Source organism: Amblyomma mixtum, chromosome 3 (assembly GCF_055824585.1).
Source record: "Amblyomma mixtum isolate Tamu chromosome 3, ASM5582458v1, whole genome shotgun sequence".
Taxonomy (NCBI): domain Eukaryota; kingdom Metazoa; phylum Arthropoda; class Arachnida; order Ixodida; family Ixodidae; genus Amblyomma; species Amblyomma mixtum.
The window spans coordinates 366096653-366120793 of NC_143014.1; the positions used below are offsets into that span (position 1 = coordinate 366096653).

The 24141-nt window shown below is 48.2% G+C and overlaps 1 protein-coding gene across 1 annotated transcript in view; it reads right to left on the reverse strand.

Moving 5' to 3' along the window:
- The window catches only part of LOC149356661 (microtubule-associated serine/threonine-protein kinase 2-like), a 126141-nt gene extending 110785 nt beyond the window's left edge, over positions 1–15356 (reverse strand). The window contains exons 1-2 of the mRNA XM_089576403.1: positions 15299–15356; positions 5358–5413 (exon numbers count right to left, since the gene is read on the reverse strand). Of these exons, the coding sequence (XP_089432529.1) occupies positions 5358–5413; positions 15299–15356 (114 nt within the window). The remainder of the gene's footprint in view (positions 1–5357; positions 5414–15298) is intronic.
- Between the last annotated feature and the right edge of the window lie 8785 nt (positions 15357–24141).

Sequence of the window (24141 nt, forward strand, 5' to 3'; positions counted from 1 at the left end):
ATTATTTGACGCGCTATGCGGAAACCAAGGCGGTGCCGCGCAGTACATCCTCGGAAATCGCGCATTTCTTCATACACCACATCGTTTTACGACACGGCGCCCCGTCTTCCGTAATCACCGACAGAGGCACTGCGTTTACTGCACAGCTCTTGCACGAGGTGTTCCAGCTGAGTCACACGACCCACCGCAAGACTACTGCATACCACCCGCAGTCAAACGGGCTCACGGAGCGCCTCAACAAAACCTTAGCGGACATGCTCGCCATGTACGTCGATGTACAGCACAAGACCTGGGACGAGATCCTCCCATACGTGACGTTTGCCTATAACACGGCGCTTCAGGAAACGACTCGCTTTACGCCGTTTCGCCTCGTCTACGGGCGTGACGTACAGACAATGCTCGACGCCATGCTTCCGTGCGCCCCTGACGACCAGGAGCTCACGTCGGACGCTGAGGAGTTTACCCGGCACGCAGAGGAAGCCCGGCAACTGGCCCGTATGCACATCCGACGGCAGCAGGCCACGGATGCACAACGCTACAACCAACGACATCGACACGTAGAGTACCACCCCGACGACAAAGTGTGGGTATGGACCCCAGTACGTCGCCCAGGCCTGTCGGAGAAGCTCCTGAGCCGCTACTTTGGACCGTACACAGTGTTGCGCCGTATCACGGATGTGACGTATGAAGTCCTCCCCGATGGCACTCTACCGAGTTCGCGCCGTCGACCTCAGCCTGAGGTCGTGCACGTACTGCGCATGAAGCCTTACTGTACACAGTAAGGGACGTAGCCTCTTCCGCGTGTTCTTTTTATTAGTGCCTGCAGCCGTTGGGCGGCATGTGACCGTTTGTTCACTTGCTTACTTCCTCCCGTTCACTCAATGTGCGCCCACGTTTTTGCTTTCTTTTTTGGGGAGGGGGAATAATGCCGCCAGGTGTCCCCGGGCGGCGCCGAAAGGACGAAGAAGTGAGGAACTCGCGTGCTCTCGGAGCTGGGACTCTGCTTCTCTGTTGGCGGCTTGCGCCTAGCCTGTGTGATTAAGGACCCATCCGTGACAATATTATGCTTCATATACTATTCCGTGTTGAGACAGACGGTATTGGAAGTCAAAAGGAATGTGAGATGTATGCAGCAATTGGTTTTGTTCGTGCGCGCAAGCGCTCGTAATTGGCACTTTCAGTGCGCGTACGAGACGCTAATTTATGTAGCTCGTGGTGGTCATCCGTGTCGCATGTCTTTCTCGTGTTTTTATTCAATAACAGAGCGTGGAAAAAGCGCGAACTTAAGAGCGCGCGTATGTGCCAGCCAACTGCCCGGACGGCGAGCGAGCGATGCCCAAAAAAGCGTGCCGTGTGCAGTGCGCGCAGTCGGCGGGCGAGTATAATCGAGGAGGAAAACGCCGGAGTGGAGGAAAGTGTCGCTACTTTCAAATTATCGAGGGGCTTTATAGCTGCCGGGCACGTGGAGCCATTTGGCGACGTCAAGGAGATTTTCGCGTGCTCATTGGCTGCGCGCGGGCTCCTGTTACTCAGGTACCGGTAACGGGTGGTGGTGGTGAAAACTTTTATTTTGTGAAAAGGAGTTTGGGAGCCACAGAGTGGCCCCACTACATGGTCGGCGTCCCTAGTCCGGGACACCGCATGACGAGGCCCCGTCTCTCGCCCGTTTCACCAGAGCCCTTTGGGACTCAAGCGAGGAGCAGTTGAGGACGGGAACACGGTATGCTAAAACTGTCTAATAACTCCGGCCTGCAATTGAGTGGCCTCAGCTCCACAGAGCGTCAAGTAGTTGGAAGTTGACTGGAACAACCGGGAACGTTTCGCCGGGCGAGCGTACGAAGACTCAAGGTGCTCTTTACACTGAAAACTGCCTTGTACGATCACCGAAAATCGTGCTATCATAGTTTTTCATCGACCGTGGCGATCATCTGACCAACCTTAACAGGCTCCTTCAAAAGTTAACTAGCATTTGAAGCGGCACTTGGAGTTCCTCTGCTGTTCCGCGCTTGTAAATCGAGGCGCGTCAAAAACGAAACCACGCGGGCATGCAGAGCGTAGACGCGAAGCGCCACGATATACCGAAACTCATCTGGCCGCCTGTGGAACCGCTAAGTATTGATTTTCTTTGCTTACAACATTCAGGTTGTCTTTTGTCGGTCTCCCTTGTGTGATAAAAGTGCACTATTGGTTTCAAAACAAAACTTTCTTCAGTATTCAACCGGGCAACCTTCGTTTGTCAGCCTCAGTGATTCATGGCTTCTCGTGTCCCATTGTTGCTAGAACCATTGGCTCTAGCAACACTGTCTGGTCCTATGACGTCATCACGCTTGTACTTGCGAGTTTCGCCTGTGGCGGCGATACCTGTATTTTGGTTCTTGCTCTTTTCTACATTACAAGAGCTTTGTTGTCAGTATGAGTGGCGTTTTTGTAATCAGGAGCTGGTAATTTATCGATACAAGCAGACTTCAGTTACCAGCAGTGTCCCTTTAATGAAGTTTGCAGGCGAAAATGCATTTTTGTGCTATCTTCCTGATTCTGCTGGTGCAAGTAGCTGCCTTTTAGATACTCAGGGGCCCTATCAAGACAATTCGGAAGAAAAACTGCTGAAGCAAGACAAATTTCCCGTTCTCAGATAAGCGCGTCAGCGCACCTTCTATTAATCTGAGCAAATTGCTGAACACGTGTATGATGATGGGGGACATTTGTGCAATGCGTCGCTATGATGCGTTCATTGCGGTAGCCTCTATCCTGTGTGTTTGTCATTCTAACGGCGCATGAAAATCAGAGTTTGTGGCAATAAAAATGCGACTTCTTGGTATCGTTTCTTACTGCCTTCGACTCTTCGTTCATCCATGTGTGCGTACGTGCGCTGTGACTTATGTACCGATTTAGTTAATTTAAACCGGCTGCTGACAAAATGGCTGTCTACTTAACAAAAATATTCGCGTTGTAAATCTTTTTTTTAGTTTATATGCGCACGAACTTCACCGAGAAATATCTCCTGCTTTGCTTGTTTACGTTGTTTGCCCGGTTCGCCACAGCCGCGTTATTCATCGGGCGCCACGAACAACGCTGACACAAGGCCTTTTATTTTGGCTGTCAAATTAATTTCAAAGGTGAAGGAATGGAGCTCGCCCTACGTCTCCTAAAGAGAATGCAAGTTTTCTACTGTAAGGCAGAAAGAATGCTACGGTAGGACATAACTGAAAAAAAGCAGATGGTAACAATTGGCCATGGTTTGCGGCGTCTGGTATTACCCTGCAGTACAATCACAAGAGCAAACAAAATCAGCTGTATAGTACTGGGCTATATGAAACAAGCCTGAGTTATCAAAACTTTTACAGCTTAAGATTAATTCTTGTGATTAGCTTCTTGTTCAGGTAGCAAGAAAAGTTTTGACAACAGCGTACTTTTTCATCGTGGAGGCATTTTGTGCGGTGGTCCTGAATGTGGGCGGAGCTTCACTGCAGTCTTAAATTGTATCCTGTAGAAGAACTGCAGATTGGGCTAGTTGGTATTGATTCATAATGGTGGTTCAAGTGCGCAAACACACACAAACCAGCGCTGACACTTACAACTGATTTTTTATGAGGAAGAAGCCCGTCTTATATACGCACATGAAAAAATAGCGCACAAGTGCAATGTCAATGAACTCCTAGTGCTGATAAGAGGTAAAACAGCTTTAAAAACACATGTGCATTCGCCGAGCCTCTACCCACTATGTAGCATAATCATTTCTCGAAGAGATAATGTGACAGATGGCGTACTCACGCATGCTTTATTTTTAGTGATAATATGAAAGGCTCAGCTTCTTCTCTAGTACGCTGGTCAGGATCAATGAACAACACAACAGTGTCAGCGTTTGTTTGTGTGTCTTGCCTCTTTCGTGGTCTGTGTGTGTTTGCGCTGTTGAGCCACCATGGAATTGCGTGCGACTGTAGTCCTCTTTGCAGACAAAAAAAAATGGATATACTGTGACGCTCTTTATAACACGACTTCGGTATGCTGTTTAATGCCGGCTCAAACCCTCCGCAATTGAGAATATCAACCTAAAAGAAAAAGAAAAATTGCATGTTTCTGCGGTGCAGTAAGCCTTTTGAAGCGAAAGCTTCACTATGGGACCTTGTGCTTCGATCTCCGAGTGCCAGGTTTTGACTTTCAGCTCAGTTAGTGGTGAAACCATGAAAAAGATACAAAAAATTAAATCAATATCCATGACTGGGAGTCGAACCCGAGGTTGCGCGAGCAGATCTCCTTTAAGGGCCTCTGAGCGAGAGCACTAGGCTATTACCCCAGCCAACACGTCTCGTTTTAAACTTCAACACACATTCGAGCTGTGCATTGGAGAGCGTCGTCTTCACCAACTTCCATCTGCACCGTCCCGAGGCACTGCCTGCTCACCGTCGTCTTCTACGTAGCCCAAAATCCGTGCTTTCGCTCCTATTCGAATGTAGTAAACATTCTCCGTAGTTTTTTTTTTCTATTGATCTAAATCCGTTCCTCCCGCGGACTTTAAGAAACCAGACCTTTACTGCTTTCCTCTCGCATCAGTTGAACGTCGAAAGTGCGACTCGCTAACATTAGTACATCTTTGCTATCAGAAACAAGTGACACAAAAAAATTTTTTCCGAGAGGTTTATATAAAGACATGGAAACTGAGCAGAATAAAAAGAAAAGCAATTCGATGTTTTTAGCACATCAGATAATACCTGTTTTCTTCTTAACATAGACGCACAAAAACGCCACATTAAGAACTGCTGCCCTCTACTCAACGTTTCAAACAGCAGATTGGTACCAGGAGCTGAAATTATTTTTGTAAATATACCCGAGATAGTCGCCGGGGACCACGAGCAGAAACAAATTATGCACGCCCAGTTGCCGCAAGTCCGACCGCAAACTTTTCTTGTTAGAAGTCACGCAAAAATTCCTGCCTTATCGCCCGCACCTGAGCGTACCTTAGGCGACCATCAGCGCTCTGGAGCACGGTACAGGGCGTCTACAGTTCGGCTGAACAAACAGAATGTAAAGAGACCCTCTATGGCCGAAGAGGATAGCCTGCCAGCCTCGCGCTGGTGCTTTGTCAACAGCGGCCAGCACAGTCGTTGACCCGCAGAAAAACGGAAGAAAAAATTCTAGTTGCAGAAACAACGAAAGGTACATATCGCCCCTTAAATCTCCAGGCTTCTCCGCGTTTATAGTGACCTATTCCTGGACGACAGAGCTCACAAGAAGCCCCAAAGTTCCCAAGTTCTTTCTCATTGTCGAAAATTGGGCGTTTCAGGGCACCTTTATGGTATTTAAATATTCGATGAAAGCATAACCTTTCCTATGTTGAAAGCAGCAGTCGTCGTACTCACCCTCGGGAAGAGCGTGTTGAGAGTCTTAGCTGACTTCTTAGTTCTTCTTGCAACACCTGCAAAAAGACGCGAGAAAGAATGCACCCGACTTGCAGCTCTTAAGGTTCGAACACAAGGCAGTATTTTTCGGTGTCGCATCAGCGTCCTGGATACCGGCCTCGCCGGAGGTGAAATTCCGGCGCTTAGAGTGAGGCGGCGTTGGGAGACGCAGATATCTGGCGAGGCCAGGTCTCAGCGTCGGCGCCGGGAATGCCTCGTAGGGAGAGGATTCGTGAAGAGCTACGACTACCCACGTACTAGCGGCTTAATCCGCAGCACACGCCATAGGCGTGGCCAGTTTGTGAACAGGCAGTAGTGCTCCTTCTGCCCCATTGCCCAACAGTAGGTTCCCGTCGCTGCTGACGGGCTTCGCCCACGATCTCTTCACACACCCGTCTGGACGCGCCCTTCGACCTCTCCTCCTGATGCCGAGCGACAACGCCGGTAGGCGAGACGCTGACACGACGGCGAAGAAACGTTGCCTTATGTTGAAAGTAGTTCGGACGGCGCGAAAACAACAAAGACAAAGGAGACACGAACACAACAGGACGGGCGCCATTCCTTCATTCCAAAGGGTCTCCTTTGTCTTTGTTGTTTTCGCGCCGTCCGAACTAGTTTCAAGATATGAATCAACTAGCCGAAATCAAAGTACTTCTTGAGTTGTCTTATGGTCGGGTATTTAGATATTGGTGTTAGAAAGCAGCAACTCTGACTTTTTCTTTAGAATTGGTGCATGCAGGTTAATATGAATGTGAGGTAAAAGCTACAACATGTGGTACGGTATTTGCATTTCTTCAAAGGATGTGGCTGCGTTTGGCCAGTCGACACCCTCCTGCTGCAAGCTGGAGACTACAATTACAAAGTGGCCGAGTAGACCAATTTATATGCGAGAAGACTCGCACGTATTGGAAGGGTGTCAAATGTATTATACAGTACGGAACAAACGGATGATATTTTAAATTTTTGCATATATTTCGAATATCACGTATTTAAATTGTCTATTTGCTCTTCCTGAAGGTGTCATGATGCAGTAATTACCTCTAATTCTGTCAGGTGCGGTTGGGTGCGTGACTGTTAAGATCGTATTTTTCATTTTTGCCCTTTTATAGGCGTTAATTGCCCATTGTCCTTTCATTGCGTTCATTTCCTGCCTGTTCTAAATTATTACATTATTGACATTTTCTGATGGCATATTCAGCGGTTAAGAGTATAACTTCCCATTTTAACAAGCATAGGGCCGAGTTGAGCTTAACAAAACGTCATGAAGCCTGTTCAATCGAAGTTATCCATGGCCACATATATAAGATAAAACACCATCAGCGTTCAGTGGATTTTAGAGTAGCGCAGTCCGCACCTTCACAAGTTGTCAAGATATATTGGTTCAGAGAAGGTTTGGCTTTTCTTTCTCCACAAGAGACACGACAGAACGACCAACCAAGTTGTCTAGAAGGCCACTGTTCGCGCGAGCGCAAAATCTCTTAACTGCTAGCGCCATTTCCGAAAATTTGGCCGTGTTATCAAGTTCTACAGTAACTATACATGGATTGTGAGACGTCATATGCAATGTGCTGCACTGAACGACAAGAGCCAAGCTCAAACCCGGCTCATTTATGAAAATAATTTGGTTTCATAGAATGCTGTAGGTAAAGGAACGCCTGGTGTGGATAGGTCATGAATGGAGAAAAGTGCCTTCGTCAAACGAAACGAAGCTCTTGTTGGGCTAGGATGATTGGATTCGTTGTATACGTCGCCCTAAACGCAAATGATATGGACCTCGTTATCAACTTCCCACGTTAAATATCAAAGGCGGGAACAAAATGGCACGGGGCTCTTTCTGCGCCTATGGAGTTCGTCTCCTTCACTGAATTCAGGATACAATGAGTTTTGTTTATTGCTTTATTGGGCTTTACGTCCCAAATCGACTCAGGCTATGAGGGACGCTGTAGTGAAGGGCTCCGGAAATTTCGACCACCTGGGGATCTTTAACGTGCACTGACATCGCACAGCACACGGGTGCCTCTTGCGTTTCGCCTCCATCGAAATTCGGCCGCCACGGCCGGGATCGAACCCGCGCCTTTCGGGTCAGCAGCCGAGTGCCGTAACCACTCAGCCACCACGGCAGGGCGGATACAGTGAGTGAAGAGGTTGATCAGAGCGTTCTGAAAAGGTTACACTTCCTTAGGCACACAAGAATATGGGATTTGTACGTGTGTTTCAACGAGATTATGACCAAAAGCACTGTTCTACGCTTCTGTACAATTGGACGAAGAAGAATACGGTGGACGTTATGGAGTGCCCGAGCCGACTTAATGAGATTATTTCAACTCAATGTATTTGGATAAGCTTCATGCATCGTCCGAGGGACAAAAAACCAGAAGCGTTGAGCAGAAAATTGAGAGGCTGCTGCAAAAGTGGAAAGACACAAACTGTACTCCATCCCATAAATAACTTCCAGCTCTGTCCACGGCAGAGACCTCCTCTGCCAATATGGAGAGCGCGTTAAACGTGTTCATCCGCGCCTATCCTTCTGCGTGTCTTCTGCTCGCGTGGAACTCAGATATGATTAGAAAAGAGTATAAACCACCGCTCTCTATATACCATAACGGTGTGCACACTTACATATGCTAAACGCAAGCATTCTGCGGGGCATTACGCCATTTGTCATACTCGCTATTTTAGTTAAGCCTATGCAAACGGAGACGGAACGATAAATTCGGCCTAGTGGCGTCATTTGGTCGTCAGAACGGGAAGCATTTATGTAGAAAATTGACGCTCGTCTTTGGGACTAGAAGGTGCAGAACCGTCACTAAAGACAAAAAATAAAGCAAATTTATCACCAGCACGCTTTGTTAGAGGTGAGATGAGACGAAGCGAAAGCCAGGTACACAATTTATGACCATGAACGTAAAAAAACGTTAGAAACAACGACGAATTCTGTCCGAGGCGAGGGGTCCTGCTGAGAAGGGCGCTGCCATTTTGAAAAAAAAAAAAGTTTTTGAGTACGCCAGAGTCGCGCACGATAACCTCGGGAAATAGCGTACGTTAAAGTTCGATAGGAAATAGCGTCTGGCGCATGCGCACTTTAAAGCATGGTATCCCATATGCATGTATGCCTATTATATACTGGCACTATATCCCCCAGCGAAAGAACGTTGTCTCTGCGCTCATCGCAGCTTTGGTAGTGCTGCGAGGAACAACTGGGATGGATTATAGACATTTACTGAGAGCTTCCTTGGCTTAATGCTTGGCGTAGTCAAGCAGTGATCGCCGCAAAAGGCTTGATTGCGAAGTCCCGACGCATTAGGTTATTCTGAAAAGATATTATTGAAATTCTTCTCTAATTCAGTCACAACATATAATCGCCGATGCGTTCACGGAGCGCAGAAAGCAGTTCAACAAATTTGCTTCGGGAACAAACTGACGCTTAATATGACGATAAAACCACGACACTGTCTTTGTAGAAATATCGTTCCAAAAATATATGTGCTTAACAAAAAACAAATTAAAAAACAATTATATCGTTACATAGTTGAGATGGCAGTAACAAATACAACGTAAAGGGCTTTTAAATGAAACTTGATTGGTTTGTTCATATAGGGTTGCGCCCAAGTACCCCACCAGGGCGGCAAAATCCTGTTCTGGTGAGGAAGTGCGTCGTCAGTTCTGGTCACCGAGATAAGGCCGCACTCTAGGCCTGGTTACGCAATTCCATCGACACGCGCATCTTTTTTAAAGCCGGTGGAGAATTGCGTAGCATCGGGTTTCGAACACCGGTCCTCTTGCACGTGAGGCGGAGGCTCTGCCTCTGCGCCATCTGCCAAAGGACAAGGATCGGAGAGACGTGGGAGAGGCCTTTGCTCTGCAGTGGGAGTAGTCAGGCTGATGATGATGATAACATGAAACTGTTCAGTCCAGCGCCCATAAAGAACTGAATGACTCGGCGGAAGAGTGGCAACAAGAGTGCTCAGCAGCCGTCGAACTGCATGCCCGCCGCTCTCAGCCACGCTCAATGTAAAGCAGCCGAGGACATTCTAGATAAGGAGCCCAAACCAACTACAGCTATCTGGAAAACTGTGGAAGCCGTAACCCTTGGCTGCGGTCAATCGAGATGTCAGGTCGCATCTCGTGTCACAAACAAAACGATAACGCCTTATGCCTGAAGCTTCTAGCCTGGACGAACAAACGTTACAAATATTCCCGGCATTACTCCCCTCTGAAAGAAGCATCGGCTCCATTTTTTACTGCAAAAAGAAAGTAATGCACAATAGGCGACGAGAATGAAAACACACCCGTCCATCAGCCCCCACAATAAGGCTTCAGGCGCAGAACATGCACAACCTCTGGCCGTGAACGGCCCCGCTGAGATGCTGTAAATCAATCGACGACGACCTCGTAGTCAAGTTCTCCGATTCGGCGAAGAATCTTGTATGTGTCGAAGTAGCGGCGCAAAAGCTTTTGTGCGTATGGGTGTCCAGAGTCACACACGCTCACCGCGCTTGTCGTCGGTGTACGTACATCGTAGCGTCGCGCGTCTGTGCGCTGTCGGTCGTTGAGCCGCAGCAGGCAAAGGTGTCGGGCTTCTGAGCGTTGAAGGTAGGCAGCGACGTGGATTTTGTCTTCTTCTGTGAAGTTTGGAAGCGTGGCGTCGAGCGTGGCGGTTGCTTCCCTGCCGTGGACCAGCCTAAACGGAGTCGTCTGGGTGGTCTCCTGCACGGCGACCTAATACGCAAGACGACGTATGTGAGGATATTATCCCAAGTCTTCTGTTCGGCGCCGACATACATGGCGAGCATGTCAGCGACGGTTCTGTTCAGATGCTCCGTAATTTCGTTGGTCTGCGGATGGTATGTTGTAGTTCACCGGTGATTTCTGTGGCTGTAGTTCAAAATGGCTTGGATAAGCTCGGCCGTAAATTCTCTTCCCCTATCCGTGATGAGAACTTCTGGGGCGCCGTGGCTCAAAAGGTTCTGCTCAACGAAAAAATTTTCGACTTCCGCCGTAGTTCCACTAGGCAGGGCTTTTGCTTCGGCGCAGCGGTTCAGGTAGTCGGTAGCCTCGATGATCCACTTGATTCCCGATGTTGACGTTGGGAAGGGGCCGAGCAGATCCCCCCCAATCTGCTGAAAGAAAAGGCTTGCTAGGCGGCGGTATGGTCTTCAGCAGTCCAGCCCGCCTGATCGGTGGCGTCTTTCGGCGTTAACACTCAGGCATGTTTAGGCATACCGTGCGACGTCTGCAGACAGTCTTCGTCAATGATATTTATCTTCAATGTGGTCTAGGGTGCGGGTGAACCGGAAATGGCTAGCTGTTGGTTCATCGTGCGAAGCCTGTAGAATTTCTTCCCTTAAGCTGTTAGTAACGACGAGGATTACGCGGTCTTGTTGGGGGCCAAGTTTTTCAAGAGCACACCATTTTGGACAAAGCACGCTTGAAAGTTGTTGGAGGTGAAGAAGCCTTGCTTTCGAGATACTGGACGAGAGGCTCTAGGTCAAGGTCCGAGCGTTGCTGTTGCGCGAAGTTGCTGGTTTTTATCGACCCCAAAAAGGCATCATCGTAATCTTCAGGCGGCTTGTCGATAGCGGCCCGAGACGGGCAGTCCGCATCGATGTGCTTGCGTCTAAATTTGTAAAGCTTCGGTTGAGAAGTCGGCAATAGTCTCAGGTGGGCTTCCGGCCAACATGGCGAAAAATTATCCGATACCACGCGCCAAGCAGCGCACCATCTACTCAGGCATTTTATGATCTGCGCGTTCGAACAGACGGCACGTCCGCGTCTGTACAGGTGCACCAGAAGGCCGATTCACACGACGGACCGTTCGCCCGCGGCCCGCGTACTACGTATTCATGCGTCAGCACATTGAGAGGCGCGCTGCTGGCCGTGAGAGGCCGCGGCCGGCAGCGCGCCTCTCATTGTGCTGACGCATGAACACGTAGTACGCGGGCCGCGGACGAACGGTCCGTCGTGTGAATCGGACTTAAAACGGAGCGCGCGATCAGTGGCCAAACTTGAAAAAAAAAATGCATGATAGCGCGCTCTATCCGCAGATGCGTATAAGACAGTGAAGGGTTGTCGCCACATCCTTCTGACCCATCTCGATAATCTGATCAGCGCCTTATCGCCGGCACCAGCGAAGACGCGCTGCTACCATCACTGCTCGCCGGAAACGCTTTCAATGCTTCATGCAAAGGTGTATTGTTTGCCTGTACCGTGCAGCAAAGCCAGCCTTAGGCGGCTTGCGCTTTCTTCTTCTTCAGAAATGGCATCATTTTCAGTCTGCATAACCGCAGTGGTTCGCACTTCATGTGGCGACAAGTTTGTTGCGCTATGGAGTATAAACGCGCGAGCATCGGTCTGGCAAGTGCAGTAACAATTTTGTTTGCCTCAAACGAACGCATGAAAATAGAATCACATGCGTTTATTGGCTTCGTTGTCTCTATGATATAAATAGATGATCAAAATATAAGCGGTTGAGGAAACTGAAGCAGAGACCTTATGTTCTATGAAAGTTATGTCTACTTTCTTTTCTTGAGTGTAAGAATACCTATTTGTGTGAAAGTAAGTAGTCTTACCTGACTTCCTATGCCGTTGAGTATCTAATTGTATCAAAGACAACGAAGCCAATAAATTCATGAATATTTTTTTTTGCCATGCGTTCCGTTGAGCAAAGAAAAATTTTGCCCACACTTGTGAAACCGAGCAGTAGCGTTTGTGTACATCACAACCCAACAATCTAGGCGCAAAGTAAGCGCGAACCACGGCGGTCGCACCGGCTAAAAAAGCGCCATTCCTGACGAAGCAGAACTCGCACGCTGCCGCAGGCCAGCTTTTCTGCACGATGCGGGCAAAAAATAAGCGCTTGCATGAAGAATTCAGAGCGCCCTTGGCGAGCAGTGATGGTAGCGGCGCGGCTTCGCTCGTGCCGGCGATAAGGCGAGCATCAGATCCACGAGATGGGCCGGCGGGATGCGCCGACGCACCTGTGCTCTTTGCTGCGCATCCGCTGATAGAGCGCGCTTTCATGCTGTTTTGGCTAGGGTGCCTCGATGCAGCGCACTGTGCGGCGGCGCTTGCATCAATGCACCCTAGTTTTTAAGGCGGAAGCCTTTAATGCCTCATCGTTGTAAGCAGAAGTTGTCGACAGAAATGTCACGCTTTTCAATTGGTCGAAATGGTCATGACGTCACAGTGCGCGAATTTCAAACGGGGCCAATTGTACTTTGGCTAGTAACCATGCAACCAAGTAAAGGTATCGTATAGTGATGCTGCAACTAAGAGGGACTGAGTTTAATTCGTTATTTAATTAACCAGTTAGCCTAATTAAGCTTTCTAGTCAGACCAGATAAATAGATAAAACCAAGAAGAAATTTTGTCAAGTTCGGGAATCGAACTAGGGTTTCCGGAGTGCGAGAGGAGGACGGTAACCACTCCGCCATGCCAGCTCGATAGTTTGGAATGAACAAAGGCGCGTCTAGTGAATACGGCGTCTTCGTTCACTTTCATCTTCCTCCCTTCCCTTAAGATGAGATCCAGGTGTACACCGACATATGCGAGACAGATACATTTCCTTTCCTCAAAAACTAATTTACCGACAAGCAAGACGTAGAGCCGAACGGGCGATGGCGTTCTATGGACTCCCTAGCGTTGCAAGGAGCTATCGCGTTCCACACTCAAAGGCGAAGCTTAACATCCTAACCACACATCAGGGACACAAGCAGCAACATCGCGCTTAAGGCTTTCGCGTCTTCACACTTTAGGTCAACAAAGCGCCCCCCTGAATTTTTTCCAGTTTGGGCACAGCTCGCGGACTCAGTTTTACTTTCGGTGAACCTGTACGCCAGGACGGTCTCATTTGGCAGTTGGATACGTGTCTCGAGCAGTAATTCGGCCTCTCTTTTTTTTTGCGGACGATGCTTGTGAGTGTTTGGACGAGTTCTTACTGAAATCCTTTTTCGCAAGATGTGGGGTCCTCTGGAGAGTGGCGAAATTCTGCAACTGGTTGAAAAGAAACGCATGCGAGAGACGCAGGCGTGATCTGGTTCCACGAGCAGCCTGCCTTGCTAAGCGGCAATAGTGCGCGCTTGACACCTGCCGCCACCTGTGGTATGCGACAGCGCTAGCATGAACTCCGCATGCGTAGTAGGAGCTGGCGGTTCCATTTTCAACTAGTGGAGCTGAAGAAGAGGCGCAAGAGCTTAGAGCGGCCTTGTGAAACGGCGGATTCCTTCCACGTTCACTGGGAAGCTTCTTGATTCTCGTACCAGGTTTTAGCTGGGCCATTCATGACAATAAAGACGTACCGTAGTTCTGCTTCATAGTCACACCGGTTGAATATCGCCCCAAGCTCAAACTGGTGCAATCATTCATCGGCGTCTTGCTCCGGTAGATCACTGAATATAGGTGGATCACGTGGCTGTTGAATAAGCAGCGGTGATCATGCAGCGTCACCCTCCATCTTCGTCAGGACTGCAGCTGCACGGTGCAGCACCTCCAAAAGATGTCACGTTGAAGTGACAGCGGTCAGCATTCAGCGTAAATGGTATTTAAAAGAAACTCCTTATCGGGCAGACCTGCCCCCCCCCCCCCCCAAATAATTGAATGACTGCGGCGGGGTCACAACAAGCGCGCTCGCCTGTCGTCCAACTGAATGCCTGCCGCTCACGGCCGTGCTCAATTCAAAGCCGGCAAGGAACCCTCGGGAAATGGAACCAAAAGGAACTACAACAGTCTCGAATAATGTTAAAGCAGTTGCGCGGGGCTGCGATTAATCCAGAAAAGTCCGGTAGCACCTCGCGTCACAAACATAACCATAACGCCGCGTGCCGGCGGCTTTGAGAGTGAACGAACAAACAGTACAGAGATTCGGGGCGATATCTTTTCGTTCATTACTGTATGTAACAATTTTTCTCACTTTTGTAAAGTCTGGCAGAGTTTGCTAACAACTAAACAAAGTAAAGTAATTCTCACTTCCAGATAAAGCCGCCGCGGTGGCTCAGGGTTATGGTGCTCGGCTGCTGACCCGAAAGACGCGGGTTCGATCCCGGCCGCGGCGGTTGAATTTCTTTGGAGGAGAAATTCTAGAGGCCCGTTTACTGTGCGATGTCAGTGCACGTTAAAGAACCCCAGGTGGTCGAAATTTCCGGAGGCCTCCACTACGGCGTCCCTCATAGCCTTAGTCGCTTTGGGACGTTAAACCACATAAACCAAACCAAACCAAACCACTTCCAGATAAAAAGCAATTGCTGGTGATGGTGACGTGCAGGAGAAAATGCACACTTTACGCCTTCCAAACAATGATATGATAGTATACGTTCCCAAAGCCATAGCAATTCCGAAAAAGGCATGGGCATCAGTTGTGTGTGGGCATGCTTAATGGCTGGCATCCTATAAGTAGTTTTCTCGGAATCAACGGTTATTACTGCAGAAAATATTCAAAAATTATTTACTGTAAAGCGTGCTTTGCACATTACGAATAGCGTTTATCAACTACGAAGTATTAGTTATTGCTACCCCAGGCCATTGTAGAAGCTGCCGTGCGGAATGTGATCGCGAAGAGAAGACTAAGACGCGGAATGTGATCGCGAAGAGAAGACTAAGACTAAGACGCTGCTTTTACAGACTGAGCGCTTCAAGTTAGCTTTCCTTCGAATCGGAGTGACTAAGGTCACGAAACGTCTCCTCTTACCATCAGCGTGGAAGGCCAGGCTGCTGATTATATGCTACAAGAGACTAAAAGGGTCGTTAGTGCTTTTGCTCCGATTATCGCAAGGTAGCAGTGTCTGCACTTCAATAATAACCGCCCCCAATATGTATTTCAAGCAAATGTCTAGGATGCACATGAAGCGAAGGTTTTACTTCCTAAAGCTGCGAGAAATACTCAAGGAAAGGAAGGTTGAATGTCTCACCTGTCCTTTCGACGGGCTGAGGCGAAGCAGTTGACTGCGGGCTTACAGGGCTGAGCATGGCCCAGGAGGAGTTGCTTAGTTACAGCTGGTCTTCGTAGGTCCGTAAATGTGGCGCCTCACCAAAACCTATGTTTCGTCCGAGCTGGACACGGACTGTAAAGGGCATGAGCCGGTGAAAAAGGCATAGGATACTGAGATCAAGCAGTCATCGTTTTCTTCTTCTTTAGCTTCTAACCGCTAACATTTGCAGATAGGGGCGCCTAACTACAGCACTGCCACCGCTGCTAGCGATTTTGGTTTGTTCTGGGTCTGCATGCAAGGCATCGGAGTTATAAAAACCTGCTCATTTATCGTAAAACTTTTCTCTCTCACGTGGCGCTCTCCTGACATCAGATGAATGCCTGTGAACCTGCCGGGTCAGACGGGTGCGGCTATCTGTGCAGGGATTCTGTCGGCGGAAGACGGTTGTCCCATTCATGTTTCGATTCCTCCCAGCCTCGAAACTGCGCTGTGGTGGTCGACAGCACCCGTTGCACCATGGAATGACCAGTATTTAAGAAAATAGCAAAGTGAGCGAGGGAGAGAAAACCTCAGGGTGCTTGCAAACGTTTCGACATGAGGACCTGTCTTCGTCTGGGCAAGGCGTACGTCATTGGCGGTGTTTAAGTAGGGTCTTCACCGCTCGGTGATGTTATGATTGTAACAAGGTACCCATGTGGGATAGTTGTTGTACATCAGACATAACTTCACCAGCGAAAGAACGAGACACGAGGAGAAGAAGAACACAGGACAACGCTGGACTAACAACTGAAGTTTAATCGAGGAACGGCCAACCTAGGTCACAAGAAGACGCATATGTATCAGACACACAAAACAAAACAAACAAATACATAAGTGGCAGATCACCGAGGAGTGGATACATGCTTCAACACTGGCAGGCAACAAAATGTAGATAATTTATCTATCAATCTTGCACGCGCACACTTCTGCTTAGGAAATTAACTTCCTTGCTAGTGAGATGCAAGGACAGTGCACTGACGCATGTGTGACTGTCCTGCAGCCTAATATGAAAGGCCTCAAGGATTTCCCTCTCCTCCCTGTTTTTCCCTTTTTCGATAACAGAAATGTTGTTAAAACATGGAACACATTTTTTACAACTCCTGCAGTGACGTGGGAGCGTATTTTGATCTGACGAATTTTTCAGGGAATTATTATGTTCGCGTGCCCGGTCATTAACACATCTGCCAATTTGGCCCGTGTACACCCTACCACATGACAGGGGTACCTTGAGAGGGAAATCCTTGAGGCCTTTCGTATTAGGCTGCAAGGCAGTGACACAAGCGTCAGTGCACCGTCCTTGCATCTCACTAGCAAGGAAGGTAGGTAATTTCCTAAGCAAAAGTGTGCGCGTGCAAGACTGATAGACAAATTATCTGTATTTTGTTGTTTGCCAGTGTTGGAGCGTGTATCCACTCTTCGGTGATCTGCCACTTATGTATTTGTTTGTTTTGTTGAGTGTGTCTGATACGCATGCGTCTGCTGGTGACCTAGGTTGGCCGTTCCTCGATTAAACTGTAGTTGTTAGTCCAGCGTTGTCCTGTGCTCTTCTCCTCCTGTCTCTTTCTTTTTGTGGTGAAGTTATGTCTGCTATGATTGTACTTCTGGTCACGTGGGCCCCAGTAAGCAGCAACCGAAAACGGCCGACAAGGCCGACAACCTCGCGACGGCTGTAGACCAGTGTAGTGCTTGTCCTCGTCAGATCACCGGTCAGGCCATGCTACCCGAGTCGGAACAGTGAAGAAGGCCAGGTGATTATCAAGGGCCATCGACCAACCTCTTCCTACCATGGACTGCAGTATATAGGAAAGGGTCATGACACCTTTTTTCTGATTCAAGCTGTCTATTGTATTATTGTCTGCTATGCACCTCGCGAGAACTAGGCAAAACATGTAGTCACTTGGTGTGGCGAGTAATGTGTAACTCAATTTTTAGCAGGTCTCCTCAACCCTTTGCCAGCAAGGCAACACTTGAGCGCTCCCGATCCATAGGGACATAAGCTAACGGCAATGTGCTTGCGACTATATGACTTAACTGCGCGCGGTGCGTAGTGGGCGTAGGGGAGTGGATTGTTGATTTGTCGGGCCTGGGTTCGAAAGAGAACGGAGGGAACAAAAGCGCCTGTCCGTCCTTTTCAGGTCTAGCAGACGATGGCGCAATCGGGTAAAAATATCATTCAAGCTGCTTCAATATGGCCGTCGCTGCCACAGGGAGCGGCTTAAAACCGATAACTTATCACTGCAATTTCTAGCTCAGATGAGCCCGTAGAGCCCTTACTTTCTTTTAAGTATGCCTAATTTAGTCGACGCTAGTAGCTGCAACGCAAACCTACTCTTTCTTGAAAGACCACGCCATGTAACCTTTAAGACATCGGTCATTTGTTGTATTTAGAGCTCTGTGCATCTTGACGTGCCCCTCAACTCGGCTTATCCGTTCCCAGTTCCTAAACTAGAATATGCTTCGGCAATATGGGATCCTCACCAGTCTAACCTCTCTTTAACCTTAGAAAAAATACAAAATCGAGCTATCCGTTTCATTTATTCTGACTATTCGTACTACACTAGTGTGTCTGCCTTAAAAACTAAAGCTAACTTACCCAGCCTTGAAACGCGACGAAAAATTTCTCGATTGTGCCTCTTTCATATGTTTTATCATTCACCTTTAGGAGAATCAGTCATATCACCCGCTTATCGCCTCTCAAGCCGTATTAACCACGATAAGGCCGTCTACGCCCCCACCGCAAGAACTACCGCTCATTCTCGATCTTTTTTCGTCACGTCATCCCGGGACTGGAATGATCTACCACAGGACGCCGTGCATCACATCAACGCCATCCATTTTAAGAACGCCATCAAGACCATTATTGTATAACTGTCATGCCCATCCCTCATGTAATGCCCCATACCAGGGGCCTTTGAGGTATCAAATAAAAAAAAAACAGAAATGGAGCCCGTGTGCTGTGCGATGTAAATGCACGTTAAAGGTCCTCGGGTGGTCGAAATTAATTCGGAGCCCTCCACTACGGTCCCTCCTTCTCTCTTTCATCTTTCACTCCCGCCCTCCTCCCTTTCCTCACGGTGCGACTGGGGCTTCCACCGAGATATGTGAGACAGATACTGCGCCACTTCCTTTCCTCAAATCTACGTATATAGAGGTATATATAGAAGGCACAGTGACCAATATGAATAGACCAAAGCTGCATGTCACCTATACCAAGCACCTGAAAGACGATAAGGCGGCAACAAAACATGCCCGAAACGAAAGAAAAAAATAGCGCAGGATTTAAGCATTAAGCAATATATATTTCACGTTTTTTTTTAAGGCCGCCAGATACTCAATCCCTATAATGCGACTGGCATGCCCGACTAACTAAAAAAAATTCTCGATTGGCAAACGTTAAGCACATATCATGTGGCGTCAAAAAAGCAATTTGCTCTGAAACAAACCCGTAATGGCAGAAGAGCCCTCCTGACCCCTTATGCGCACTTTATAACGGCTTTTAGCGCTTCTAATCTTGGTAACTGCAAGAGTAGATGTCCTTTTTCGAAGATTCATTCGTGTGAGTGTAATAAAATGACAAACATATCCAAAAATCTAACGGAAATAGTCACCCGTCGACGCACTAAGTCTGCACGCGACACGATCACAGATCACCATATCGCTGCTTCAGAAAAAAGCCGGATGATGCCGCCACCATCGCTGGAATAACCGGGCCTTGTTTCTCACAGAAGCAGGTGCCTCTGCAGGATGTGGACGGTGCGGCTAAACGGCGTTCCAGAGCATGTCACCCCCAGGGCTGTACGCATCAACGGCAAGGTCTACTCGTTCGACAGTTGCCACACGGCATGGAACTTGGTCAACGTGTTCATCTTCGACCCCGCATCGCACCGGTGGGATATGGTGCAGACGAAACTTCCCGACGCTTGGCCGATTACCATTTCCCTCAACACAGTTGTAGCGTACGGCCACTGCGCGTATCTGTGGGGCGGCCCGACCACCTGGCCATTTTCAAGTGTTCTTTACCGGTTCGACCCAAACACGGTGGCATGCAGCCGTCTAGCGGTGTCCGGTGAGGTGCCCTCACCGATGTACGGCAGCAGAGCTTGTGTTGTGGGTCACCGCAAGTATATCTTCAGTGACTGGTATTCTTCGCCAGATATGCGGGTCCTTGACTTGGATACCCTAGAGTGGCATCGTGTCCCCACCAGCGGAGAGGCTCCGGTTCTACATCCCGGCCATACTGCGTATGCCATCGGGACCCGCATGTATGTATTCGGCGGCAGCCCAGCAGTCCGTTCCATCATCCTGTACTATTTTCAAACGACCAACTCTTCCTGGGTGCGCCCACAGGTACAAGGCGTTCCCCCTGTAAATCGGCGACAACATTCAGCCTTCGTGTACAACGAACAGCTGTACATTTTCGGAGGGTACAGCGATGTGCTGAAGACCTACTTGGCAGATATGCACAAGTACGACCCCGTGACATCGCGTTGGAGCGAAGTGAAGCCATGTGGCTCACCACCATCTCCCAGGTTCTTTCATGGCTGCTCAGTGATGGGTGAAAGAGTGTTTATCTTCGGTGGCTTTGGACCGGCATCCGACCAGGATGAGGAGCAGGTAGTTGGGGAGCTAAGATCGCTGACCGATCTCCACGTGTTGCACTTGGCACCGACACTGAAGAACTTGTGCCTACTTGCAGTAATTGATGCACGGCTGGATCTAAGCCCCTTACCACCCTTCATTAGAGAAATGGTCAACGCTATCACTTCTCACCCATCGTAGTCGATGGTAGATGCTGTGTGTCAACCAAATGGAGTGACTTCGGCGTAAGCCATCTTGGGGGTGCGGCACTAATACAACTTCGGCGCCGCTACTTGACACAGCAATAAACTCTTCTTTTATACGCAATGTTCGCCCTCCTTCAGTGCTCGATTTTCGCGGAAGTAAGAAAGTCGCTAGCGTTTTGTTTATTTCATGAAACTCTAGGGCGGCACTTTTTTTCAAATATTACCAAGAACAAATTTTCCGATCGAAGAACTATTCTCTGAAATTGATTCCATTCCAGCCTGGTGGTTGATTCAAATGAATCGCATCAACGTCACTTCGGCCTGAGGCTCGCGATGAAGTCCAGGTTGCCGCGTAGCCCTGGTGGTCATCCTTTTCAAAGCTGTAGGCAGACTGAGGTGCTGGATGTGGCGGTAGGCGTCGATTTTAGATCTTCTACGGAAACAACTTCCGTGTTTTGTGATTACTTCAGAAACCCGAAATGTTATCATTTATTTGCGCATGTCTGCCTTCAGCATGTATGCCCTCAGCACTCGTCGAGTATCTATGTCTTAAACATGAGCGGATAGAATTCGTCAAAGCTTGGTAACTGATCGTATCAGGTGGAGATCGTATTGAAGGAAATTGACTACACGCTGGACAGTATTTGAAGCTTCTCGACAGTTTATTTATGCGGATGTGAGAGCGCTCTGGCTGACCGTGCACGTCACATACACTCTCGATGAGGCATCGAACGACGGCTTGAGTGAAATGTTCGGGAAATGTGTTTGTGACACCAACTTGAATAGACAAAGCAAATTTGTGCCATGCCACTCCTTAGCCGCAGGTAACCTTGGGCCGTAAAAATTCATCACAGTCAACAGTAAACGCGAAGGTGAGAGTATAAAATGTGATATTTGTGAATAAACTGTGAATTTTTTTAGAGAAGCATTGATGTTCGATTTTTGCTACATTCATTTGAGAGAAGTCATATTCTCTTAACACCGGACACTGACGAAAAGGAAGACCTGCGATAGGCAGATGGCTACGAAGCTCTCACGTTTTAAGGCAAAAAGCCCTTAATGGCTCATCCCTGGCAACAGAAGGTTGCCAGCAGAGGTGTCACGCTTTTCGGTTGGTCGAAATGGTTATGACGTCAGAGTGCGCGGATTCGAAGTAATGAGGTCACCCACGGATGCCTGACGCCACCTTTTGAAGCGCGCGACAAGTAATAAAATAGTTGTCGTCCGCTCCGACAGCGCGCGTAAGGCGTCCGTGGCTGACCACATTACATACCTAATTACTACGAACAGAGCCATGGATACAACCGAACTCATCGAAGCAGAGACAGAGTAGTGCTAGAGAATCAATCAAAGTGGGTAGTTGTAATGTGTAGTCAAAGTGTGTAGTCAAATAAATCACCAGTACACCGCAAATAGTCTTGCAGTCAACGCCAAACAGTGCGCCTGGACAGGCTTTCGCCTTGCAGCACTTTGGAGAGCCAAAGTGCCCCCTGAATTTTCTCACCTTGTTTATAAGATTTTCGCTTGAGCTCTCTCAAATTGGCTACAGCTTTCAATGCCTACTTTGAATGAACCTCTCCAAACATGTGGCTTAATTTACATGCAGTGCGTACGGTGTTGAAGTATTGCAGTAGCGCTCACGAACAAGTACACAGCCGCAAATCGACCTGGCAAAGGCATTTGATCGCGTGTGTTATCCGTTTCTTTATTCTGTTGTAAACCACGTCAATCTTGGTTAAAGTCTTCTGACTGGGACGCGCCTTTGCCACAAAAACTGTTCCTCGTGTTTTACTGAGAATCACCCTCTCCCACAAGCAGTCCGCATACGCTGCTCCCTGAAACAAGCTTGCCCGTTGTCCCTGCTCCTGTTTGCAGAAGAACTGAGGATTGGGCTAGTTGGTGCTGATTCATCGTAAAAAACCAGCGCCTGAGAACACGGACCGAGGACAAGGTGAAACAGACTGACGGCGCTGAACTTACAACTGAATTTTATTCTCACGTAGGCAGCCAATTTATACATTTAGCCGCCGCGGTGGCTCAGTGGCTATGGTGCTCGGCTGCTGGCCCGAAAGACGCGGGTTCGATCCCGGCCGGATTTTGCTTTTCCTACGCAATCAAGTGCAGCCGCCACAGTAACTTGTTCGCTTTTTTTGTTTACATTTCTTTTTTTTCCTCATGCAAGACGCAGAGGCCATATGTAGTATTTTTTTTTTCCTCCTGCAAGACGCAGAGGCCATATGTAGTATTTTTTTTTCCTCCTGCAAGACGCAGAGGCCATGTGTAGCTCTTTTTTTTCCCTCCTGCAAGCCGCAGAGGCCATGTGTAGCTCTTTTTTTTCCTCCTGCAAGCCGCAGAGGCCATGTGTAGCTCATTTTTTCCCCCTCCTGCAAGCCGCAGAGGCCATGTGTATCGATCTGCTTTATTCTTGCCGTTTGTAAGACACAGAGGCCATGTGCATCAATGAGATTTTTTTGCCTCCTGCATGATGCACACGATGTGTGTATTGCACTTTATTTTTTCGTACTTTTTTAAACTTCTCTATGGTACAGAAACGGTGCAATTGCATTAATTAGTTTGTGTGTTAATGCGAGAGCCCTACTAGTCCCATTACAAGAAAAGTTGGCGCCATGTGTGTGTACTCACCGACGGCACAGAAAATCCCAGTGATGGCAAGATAGATAAATTCGTCGATGACATCCAGTGGTCACATGACGCACACAGTAAGCCGAGCACTGTCCTTCCAGACGGTCATATACATGTCATTTGTCTTATGTACCCCCCATGCTGGCTGTCCTCCATGTGGCTCCAGTTGTTCCGCCTACATTTGTGCCTAAATTGTGATGAAACGTTGGTTGGAAGCTACTGCTCCGTTTTGTTTGTTTCACCTCCATCGAAACACGACCGCCATGGCTGGTAATTAACCTGCTCCAGTCAGTAGCCGAGCGCTCCAACCACTGAGGTGCCGCGACAGGGCTTCCCATGTAGTATCCACTGTGTGCAGTCTGACGTGGCATACTCTTTGTAGTGTTCTTCACAGTGGTGGCACATTTTGCTGTTGAGTAATAACCTGTGCTCACCACCTGTTTACAGGAGACATTCCGGGGCCTCAAATGGAAACAGCTGGAGGTAAGAGTTCAGGGAAAATACCTAAGTAAGGGTTAAGTGGAGAGACATGGGAGAGGCCTCTGTCCAGCAATGGATGGAGTCAGGCTGATGGTGATGCATATGAATGAGAATTTTGTCATGTTACAATCATTCTCAGCACTGCAACTAGCAATATTCACGATCCAATCAGTTATGCGCCATTCTTGGTGGGACTGCTAGTTTGCCATTGAGTGCAACTTCATTATATGTCCAAATGACACAGAAGCTGTGATAACATGCAGGCTGCTAGTTTTTTTATCGCACTAGATGAGATATGTTATTTCTGTTCATGTTATAGCAAGCACTGTGTTTCGCTGTTATCTGTTCAAATAGGAACACTCGTGTGCAATGTTGTTCCAAAAAATAAAAGGAGCATGCTGAAAGGGCCATTAAAATGATTTCGATGGGAATAATGTAGTCATACAGATCTGTAGAGGAGGTGTTTGTGGGTATCCAGAGTGAAAATCGAAAGCTGCGGGTAGACCCTGTCATTGAACAATTTTGGCTGTTTTGCCCACTGACGTCATTGGGACAGGGGACGCATGAAAAGGTGTATTGCCCTAGTGGGTTGCAAGCTACTGCAAGTAGTGATTTAAAAAAAAAAAGTTTTAAATTACAGGGTCCGTCCACAGTTTTTGAATTTCACTCGGAATAGCTACAAAGACCACATGTTAGATCTGTTCAACTAGAATACGCTTATCAAAATCATTGCAAGGTCCCTTGAAAGCATGTCATTCAAAGAAGTTGATTCAGTGGGACTTTCTCATTTCGACAAACATTTGGTGGCCCCTTTAACGCCACACTTTTTAATTCTCCACTTGAGCACAATGTCGCGAATCAGGTGGACGCGTCCCC